This window comes from Myotis davidii, unplaced genomic scaffold (genome assembly GCF_000327345.1).
Source record: "Myotis davidii unplaced genomic scaffold, ASM32734v1 scaffold777, whole genome shotgun sequence".
Lineage (NCBI taxonomy): Eukaryota > Metazoa > Chordata > Mammalia > Chiroptera > Vespertilionidae > Myotis > Myotis davidii.
Genome location: NW_006289093.1, coordinates 1068844 through 1079082, shown reverse-complemented (window position 1 = coordinate 1079082; position 10239 = coordinate 1068844). Strand labels below are relative to the sequence as shown.

General features: G+C 32.4%; 1 protein-coding gene across 1 annotated transcript in view; it reads right to left on the bottom strand.

Annotated features, from left to right (window-relative positions):
• The window catches only part of SI (sucrase-isomaltase (alpha-glucosidase)), a 90689-nt gene that overhangs the window by 16733 nt on the left and 63717 nt on the right, over positions 1 to 10239 (bottom strand). The window contains exons 32-38 of the mRNA XM_006761349.1: positions 9399 to 9461; positions 8814 to 8930; positions 6386 to 6470; positions 5366 to 5504; positions 2259 to 2392; positions 1274 to 1308; positions 1070 to 1186 (exon numbers count right to left, since the gene is read on the bottom strand). Of these exons, the coding sequence (XP_006761412.1) occupies positions 1070 to 1186; positions 1274 to 1308; positions 2259 to 2392; positions 5366 to 5504; positions 6386 to 6470; positions 8814 to 8930; positions 9399 to 9461 (690 nt within the window). The remainder of the gene's footprint in view (positions 1 to 1069; positions 1187 to 1273; positions 1309 to 2258; positions 2393 to 5365; positions 5505 to 6385; positions 6471 to 8813; positions 8931 to 9398; positions 9462 to 10239) is intronic.

Sequence of the window (10239 nt, the reverse complement as noted above, 5' to 3'; positions counted from 1 at the left end):
CCTGGGTATATACACATAATTACCTATTATAACTATCCTTCCTACATTATATGAATTGGTAGGGCAGCGATTTGTAAGTATTAACTAGTAGACTCTTAATGAATACTTGTTAAATGAAATCTTGGTCAGGTTTCTATTGCTTCATACCGTAGTTTTTTAATAGTACAACTTTCTAAGTTCTGTTGTTAAATTTTCCCATTAAATATTCCTATCCCATCAAGTTATGTCTTTAGTGTCCAACTTTCAATTTCTTCCAAAGCATGTTTGCATACTTTTTTCCTACCTTATATAGGTTTTCATTTTCATTTTCTAAAATAAATCCCCTCCTCTATTCTGACTAAAATTTTCTGAGTGACGCATTTCAAGCACATGGTGAGCTCTGCCATTCAGTTACTGTGGCTAGAACTTATCCTTTAAAGTCTAGCTTTGTCCACAACCTTCTGTAAGGTGCTTTTGAAAACGTGTCTTTCCTCTGTACTTACTGAAAGTCAATACCACAAAACTTTGCCTCTAATTGTTCATATTTTTCCATAACTTTAGTACCGTTTCCCTTCTCATTCAAAAATTCCTTCTGACAACTTAGTGAACAGTGTATTTGTGTCACCACACAGAAAATAATTCTCATGATTTCCCTCTCACTTTTCTCCCTCAATTCTTCAACTCATTGGTTTTAACATATGCCTTTTAAATCTTCCAATTTCATGCATTGATACTAGTATTTCAAATGGCTTTCATGACTAATTATTTAGTTTGAAGTTGGGTTTTTTTGGTTCCATTCTGGTTTGGAAGATGTTCCAGAGGTAATTTATCCCCCCTAGCTACTCCAAAATTACATAGAACAGCAGTAAGTATGCCAGCTAACCAAGTCTTGAATCCACAAGTATAGAGTAACCCAAGTAAGAATTTTTTCAAAATGATGTGCTTAGAAGTCCTCAGTAAATGTACGGAAGTTCAAAGCATTCATCTGGAAATCAGTGAGGTGGAGTGAATTTTATTAAAAAATACATATGTTTAGTGGGAGGTGGGGGTGGGGTTGAGAGAAAGGAGAGTAAATGCAATAATTACATACCCTAGTGCCTTCAATGTTGTGATTTCTTGAGTATGGATAAAATGCTCCAAGTTGCGTCCAGCGGGTGCAGAGGTGATATTCTGAATCATTGAAGAAACCACAGATATCTGCTCCAGTCTAAAATACATTGTTGTATTTACTTAGTTTTAAGTTAGTTTCTTAATATTTATAAGTGATAAATATAAACAGAATAGAATTACTTACATATGAAATTCCAAAGAGACTAAATTCCATCATACCTTAAAAAAATTAGTAAAAATGTCTTAGAAAGCTACAGTTTCATATACATATCGATATGTTTTATTTATAAATATGTTCCATTTCTAATACCAACTTCTAATTCAAACATTTTTTAGATTATCAACATACTTTTCTATCATTTTTTTTATAATTTTCATACTTTTAAGTTTATAGTGTTAAGGACATTTATCAAAATAAAACAGGATATGCTTCTTTACATTTTAAGATAACATATTTAAAGTACAAAGTTCTTATGAACACATTATCGTGTGAGAAGAAAGTGATAGTGATTTCCTTGATTTCATGTTTCATAATAAAAGGCTATCTTTGTAATTATTTAATTAGAGTTCTCATCATTTGAAATAAATTGAATTATTTTTGTTAAATAGAATCTTCTGAGGAATGATCACTTTGATAAAATGTGATTTCCCAACTCTTCTTTTGAAGGACTATTTCTAAGCATTATGTGTTTTCCTTGAAACCTAGGTGAATAGTAAAGCATTTTTAAGACCAGATCTCCAACAGAAAAATATCCCTTTGCTCTTTAAAATGGCAACGTCTTACTTACTCTTTACCCAATCATTGCCAGAAATCTCTTTCTAAATGTGGTTTAAAATATTCTTATTCCCTAAAATCTAGAATTTCTACTCATATCTATTCTTAGTTTGTTATTTTTCCCATCCCCTTCCCTTTCAAACCATGAAACTGAAACAGAAAGTGATGAAATTATTTTCTCAAAACAAACTAGTTGGAAATCATTAGTTTCTATACAGAACCCCAGATCCTGCTTTCTGGCCCACTACTTTATCGTGGGGCTATTTGTCATAAGATATAATGCCAAAGCATTTTTCTGAGATGCACTTATAAGGTATATGAACAAATGCCAGAAAAAGTGAATACTTAATATAAAACTAAAAGAATGATGATAAAGATGGTGACTCTCACATACCGATGATCGATTTGTCCAAATTGTCCCACCTTGCATAGTTGTCTCCAAGCCAGTGTCCCCCCCATCGTCCAGCAGTAGGATATGTGGAACGAGATATAACAATTCCTCTCTTGCCAGTTGCCTTCTGCAATGCACTAATGAAAGTGAAGAAGGATTTACATTAGGTATTTTCTTCAAATATTTCTACTTTTGACCATTCCATTCATAAAAAGAATTTGATTTGTGGTATTTATGTTGGTTCTTATTACAACTAGCTCTTTATATGTGAGTCTTGTCTCACTATACTAGAAAATTCTCAGAAGTATGAAGGATGTCTTTTTTCTTCTAACATTTACTAGATTGACATACTTGAGTGGCCTGCCTGCATTTATCTATTCAATGGACACAAGTTAAATCAACTATTTGTATTATCAAATCAACTAAAGATTTTAAAAAATTTAATGAACTTATTTTATTCTACTTAAATGTGTTCTCTTGAATAAAGTTCTAACTATTGATGGCCCAAACCCTTCTAATGTTTGGCTTAATACTTAATTTTTGTATTACTCTGCAGAGAATCCTTGCTATAATATCTCTTGTTGTAGAGGCTAGTTTAAAGAGTACAAGTCTTTCCTGGATCTTAAAAATAAAAGTAATTTTTATATTTTAAGAATGGAATTTATTGAAAGCCAGGTCAAGAGGATAGAATTTACAAATAAGGTCATTTTTACCCTCCCCTCCTCACTCTTTAAAGAATGATTTTAAAGACTTATTGTGCATTCTAGTGTGAATAATAATGCATTACTTTTTATTACATCTCTCTCTCTCTCTCTCTCACTCTCTCTCTCTCTCTCTCTCTCTCTCTGATACTGCATTATAAGAACATGTAAAATAGATAAAATATTTGAAAATTATATTAATTGGAAAGAAAATATTTATTTTCTATTACTCAAAATAATTTGTATATGCATTAGAACTAGAGATCTACCACAGAGAAAATACTTCAGATGCCTAAGTAGGCAGACTTTACAACTCACTAACATATTCTCAACAGCATCTAATCATTTATTTGCTATCGCATGGGCCACAGTGTTTGTACTGATTTGCTTATATATAGAGCTTCTTCCATGAGTCCTTGAGAGTCCTGAGGTTAAGGACTTTGTGCTAATCTTTTTTGTGCCCCTTATATCTAACACAGTACTTGGCTTATAATAGTAACTCAAGAAAAAATGTAACTCAACATTTAAAACTTTAATATGTTTAATTTAAATAACAAACATGGTTGAAATCTTTTTCTGAAAAATGTATGTACTAGAGCAAAATTAAAACTATTAAAGACATGTTTTATGACTTTATATTAAAGGTTGTTCTTCAGAAGATAGTATTGATATCTTCCCCATAATATTTTTATTAGTTAAAATGGATCTTAAACATCCCCAAGTACCTTTAAATGTCAACTATTTAAATTTTTACCTATGGTTGCCTTGAATTTATTCATACAACTTTGATAGTTGCAGTGGGATAATAATAGATTCATTTAAATTTACTAAGCTTTCCACAATGTGTCAGGAACCATGGTAGATTCTGTCATGTGCTCCAGAAGTTCAATTACCTGCCCTCTGAAGAAAAATATTTCTTTCAATTTCCCTTAAATTACATATTTTCATCTTTAAATGCATAAGTTTTGCCAGCAAGATGAGTCAATTCTCAATATTTTTGTTCTTTTTAATATGTATATTTTATGGTAAAGTAAGGTTAGCTGAGGATAATTGTGTTCCTTTATTATATTCCAGCATGGTTAATTTAAAAAAAAAGTGCTTTTCTCAAAAAAAGGTATTGTTAAAACCAGTTTGTTTACTCTTAAGAATGTCATATCCTAGTCTTTGTATCTGATCTTAGTGACCCTACATTTGGATTTGGTTAATAAATCTGTAGACATTCATTCATGTAATATCTCAAATAATTCACATATTCTGTGTTGAAAAATAGTTTCATGCTGGAAATAGGATAAGCATGTTTCACTAAGTGAGGAAATATTACACATATTCTTTAATCCCAAAAGATTCTCATTTTTTTTACCTACTTCATTCATATACTAGAGCAGTGATTTTCAATTCTGTTTCACTAAGTGAGGAAATATTACACATATTATTTAATCCCAAATGATTGTCATTTTTTACCTACTTCATTCATATACTAGAGCAATAATTTTCAATCCTGGATTGAAATTAGAATCACCTGATAAATTTTTAGAACCCAAGATTCTTAGGCTACCTACTATACACCAATTAAATTAGAATTCACTAAAAATATCCAGGCAATTACAATGTGTAATCAAGATGCAATGTTCTAGAGCTGTGTTGTGTCATATGGTGTCCACTAGCCACATGGGCTATTTAATAAACCTAGATTTATTCAATTAAATAAAATTTTAAATCCCATTCCTGAGTAACACTAAGCACAGTGGTCAACAGCAATATATAGTTAGTAGCTGCATATTAGACAATCCAAAATTATTGAACATTTCTATCATTGTAGAAAGTTTTATTGGACAGTGCCAATAAAGACTTGATACTCAAAGAATGGCCTGTGTTCCATTATCTTTAGCCCTCACATAAGAGTTTTTTTCATATGGACATTAAAGTTTGAGAAGCTCCAGGTCATTCACACATACTCTAATTTGCTAATCGTGGATTTAAATAACATATTTATCCAAGCCTTAAGGTCTTAATTAATGATATCAGATTATATATTATTTATTCATTCATTCAAAACCATTTGTTGAGCACCTACTATGTTTTAGGTGTTATGCTGCTATAAAATGAGTATATTGTGGAGAACAAAGTCAGATACTTTAATGTTTTTTGAAAATGGGGTAAAATTTAAAGCAATCGTGGAAATAAGAGAGAGAGAGAAAAAAGGAGAAAAAGGGAGAAAGGAAAAACAGTGTCCTAAGGACACTTGGTCGTCTCTAAGTGTCATTCAGGACCAAGTAAGTTACAGAGAAGATTGGAAAGAAAAGTGCTACAACATAAGGAGAGAAAAGAAGGATTCTCAGAACAGGTAACATTAAATCTAATATCTCAACGATGTCAGAGTCAGAAAGGGTAATCATGAACGCGGCTTACTCATAAGTAGGTTTCATTTGTGACCATCCATACAGATTGTGGACATTGTAATGCAGAACTGATGATTCATCACTAAGGATCTGCTCGGTTTCCATACACATGGTTCTGAAATGCAATCCTTCATGTCTTTTTGTGAGATCTAGAGAAGAAAAAAAGACAGTGAAAAAAATACTAATATATTATAAGGTGCCCTATATTAAAATGCGTAAAAGGCAACTGTATATTCTTTTGGAAAAAACATTACATTTTGCTGTAAATATTATTGATTTCAACCATTTGTACGTGCTGCCAATGTTATGACAAATGTAAAAAACAGTCTATAATTGTAATTGATTGTAGTTACCATTGTGATTGAAAAAATGTGAAAATTTTTACTATAGTCAATAACAAAATAAAAAACAGAAAAATTAATGTACTCCTAAATGTCTATTATATTAAATCAATTAGATGAGAAATACTGATCAAATAGGTTTCAAAAATGCAAATCCAGGGGTTAAGAACCAACACTAGCTTTTGACCCACTTTTTCTCAGTCTAAGATGCTTTTTTTTCCCCAGAGTTTTGCCATCACTTTATGTTAACAGTTTATGAAGTTTACTGTCCATATAAAAGTATGAGGATGAACACCAAAAGACTGGACCTTTCCCTCCCCCCAAAAAAGTGTTTCTATTTTATCATTTCCCCCCCAGTAAAGAAACATTTTTTTAAAAAAATTTGTATAAAAGCTTTCTATTTTCTATTAGAAAGAATATTGAGAATTTCTAAATCTAGGAAAAGTCTTATGAAAACTAAAGCAATAATTTTAAACACTTTAGAGATGTGTTCTTATAGTAAAACATTTTTCTTGATTTTTCTTCCCAAAATAGTATTAGATAATATTGGCAATGGATTGAAGTGTGGTACAGTGTGCAGATGGGTAGTGAGAATTGGGGATGTGGATCCTGTTCCCCAATAAAAAATTACATAAACCTTGTAAATAAATTAATAATATTACATTAAAGTCAAAGCAACAATATTGTACCTGGCATATAAGGTGGATAATTTAGCTCTTTATTTCTGCATGAAGTAGTTGACCCATGTATAAAACTTGATGGTTCATTCATATCCTTTAAAAAAAGGAAGAAAAGTAAACAGAAAACAAATTTAGAAATTGTATTCTTAAAAGAACTAATTCAGAGGGCCAGTAAGTTAAAGTAACATATTTGAGTAATGACATTTAATCACTTCTAAAAAGCAAAAAAATAAGACATTTTAATGATACTAAAGACATTAGGTTAGCTCAGTGTTTCTATTTTACAATTCATTGTCTACTTTCGACAAACTTAAAATGTCTAATTTTTTTGTAGATATAATATGTACATAAAAGTGATTTTTTTCTGTTTTCTAGAATGAAGTTATATTATAATAGTGTATATTCTTCTATGTACTCTCTTGAACACTCATGCCTTGGATCAATTCCTTTAAAAAAAAAAACACAAAGGTTTGTGAAATTAAAATCATAAGATTTAGCTTATAATTACAAAAAACTTCAGAGAGTATCTGAGCACACATTTCAGGATCCCAGTACCCACATATAAAGGGATCATCATCTATACTAATAATAGACAAATATGTAAGTTGATGATCGTCACTCCACGACACCTACAGCCAATCAGGAGTGAGCAGGCAAATTAACCCAACAAAGATGGAGGGCCTGTGGGCAGTGCGCACATCTCCGAGCCTGTGGGCAGCACAAGCACACACTAGCTGAGCAGCCGGGGTCCAGGGATGCCACTAGAGTGTCCGGTCCTGTCAGCCCAGCCTTAGGGCAGCTGAAATTCCCAGTCCTTTTGTTTCTGCTGCCCCTGGACAGGAAGTGGAAACCAAGAGTGCAGGGAGCACCAAGAATTATGGGAATCATAGATCTAGTGGCAGCCCCTGTACCGGAAGCAGAAGCCCAGAGCACGGGGAGCACCAGGAAAGCTGGGAATCATAGTTCTGGTAGCAGACGCATTGCTGGATCTCCTAGACATTGGAGAGTTACTGAGCCCTAAGTAAGTTACTGTTGTGGGTGAGGGATGGAGGGAAAGCAAAGGTGAGAGACATAAGTAAAATCAGAGTGTCGAGGAAAAATTAAAAGGAAGATATCCTAAAACTTTTAGGAAATCTCCAGCAATGAAGCAAAGAAAAAAAAGACCACTATTATTCTGTGAGCACCAAACCAAACTGGGTTGGGGTCTCAGACAATTCACTCATATGATTTCAAAGACAGACAGAAACTCCCGGATTGGAGAGGGCTCCCCTGAGGGCTTCCAGATTGGAGAGGGTACAGGTCAGGCTGAGGGACCCACCCCCATGCATGAATTTTGTGCACCGGGCCCCTAGTCTAGTCATATATTTGCTACCATTTAAAGGTTATTATTCCATCTGAAGAAAATATTATATTTTCTGGATCAAGATATCTTTCTTGGAGATATTTTAATTGGAATCCCTTATAGTGCATAACTTTATACATGAAATAAATCTGCATTCATCACTAATTAAAAAAAGCAATGCTTTATACAATTTTATATTCTCAAGACGTGCATATAGCAGCACCTTTTTAAAGGCTTCTTCAATTAAAAACAAGTAAATTAATGTATATCTGTTACAAAATCAACAAAGAAACATCACCTCCAAAACTCTAGAGAAGTATTACGTAAAATCTCTTGTAATAAACATTTACTTGTGGTAAACTTTTATGCTATATTAAAATTATATTATCAATCTTATTAATAATATTTTAAAGTTACACCTAAAAGTAAGAGATTGTTTGAGAAATAATTTTGTCTAATATGTAAGAGATTATGATTTCTTACATCATAGAGAGTTGAGTGTGAGATTTATACCTACACTGAATGAAATTAAAATACATATTTAAAAGCACTATGAATAGTTAGAAAATTAGTCTATTTTGGTTCCTTGGTCAAATTGAAAATATTAAACTTGAATATTCCTAAAATAGCATTTATGTAGATAAATTAAATTGGTAAAACTGTATCTTAGCAGTCCCTTGAATAAGAAAGCTTTATGAGAATTGAATGAGCTAATTTTCACAAATACTTTGTTGATATTATTAGAATCTAGTAAGAATTTTGTATAATGAATACACAATAAATAACTTAGAACAGTGATTTTCAACATTTTTCATCTCATGGCGCACATAAACTAATTACTAAAATTCTGTGGCACACCAAAAATACATTTTTTTGCCACTATGACAAAAAATAGGTATAATTTTGATTCATTCCTACCAGATGGATATTGTTGTGTTCGCTATTGTCATTTTTTTTTATTAGATAGAAGTCAGTGCCCTTGACAAAATAGGTATCACATATTCTAAAATTTCTTGTGGCACACCATTGGGCCTGCCATAGCATACCTAGTGAAAATCTCTGACATAGAATATAAATTACTCAGTGTTTACTCACAATCCACAAGCCATCAAACTTCATCTGGTCATTGTAGAAATCTATGATTTCCCTTTCCCACCACTCTGCCGTGGAGCGCCTGAAGAAATCTGGAAAAGCGACATGAGCTCTGGAAGCCTGCAAAGATAAGATTTGCACCGAGAATTATAAAATCAAAAGAGAGACCCTGCGCGTCTAAGTCAGACATTTGTCTGTCAGATCCACGAGATGTGGACAAGTGATAAGAAAGGCAACCTGATATCACCTTTAGTTCCGTAAACAGACATGATTTTCCTCCAAGCACCCAGCAGCGATGGAGAGTAAAAGAGAGAGAGAGAATAGCCTGGGGCTCTTTTACAGATTGTAAAGAAACAGTTCAAAACATACAGAAACATATTTCAGCGCTTCTTAGATAGGGAAGTTTTTACACCTTATCCTTAGAGCCCTTTACAGTAGCTCTGTCATTGTTGGGCATGGTGAGGAGAATTAGAAAATTGGCCATTACTTTTACAGGAAAGTATTCAAAATGAACAACTGGTCAAAGTGATCATTAAATCCATGTGCTGAATTTCTTTTAGTCACATAATTATTGAATGCAAAACTTACATTAACAGCTTCATCTTCAGTCAGACTTTCATTTATCGTTATATTAGGCAAATCTGGCCAAACCTACACACAAAAAAAGAAGAAATGGGAAAACAGTTTAAAATAACTTCAGTATGATATGACTGTGTTGTAAATAAATTATAATAGAGTTTCAGAGGCATATTATAGACTCAAGATTCCAGATCAGTAATTCTTTCATTTATCTTTTTCAGTTTTTGTTTTGTTTTGTTATATGTGCTATTTTCAAACTATTCCCATTTCCCATATTAGCCTCTAGTATAATATGGTAAATAAGAAATAAAAAGCCAACCGTTGCAGTAGGTAGTGATTTTGAAACAATTCATGAAATCAAAGATCTGGTGAAGCAATAATATGAAAACCATATACTAAACTTAATTTAATGTAGTATATGAAAACTGTTTCTATAATTATTCCAAGGTTAAAATATAAAAATAATAAATATATATTTATGTAAAAGTAATGAAGATCTGAGTTGGATGATGTCATGCTGAGGCAAATATCTTGGTTCACAGTTAATACTAAACCCATTCTCCCTTCCCTCCACCTCCAAGACCACCCCTGCCCCAGCCCCCTTCCAACAATGTTTTCCTCCACCTCAACCACAAAAACGTAAAATTGAGACCCAATTCAATCAGGCTCAATATCTGAGAATTTGATTCTATGTTGCAAAAAATAAGAAGTCCCATATGAAAATGTAAATTATCCTCAAAGGACTAATTACCTGTGAAGGATTTGTTACTGAAAGTGGAAAAACTAGAGATTAGAAGCATACAAAAAAAGTACAGAAATATACTTTATAAAGTGGGTAGAACAAAATCCC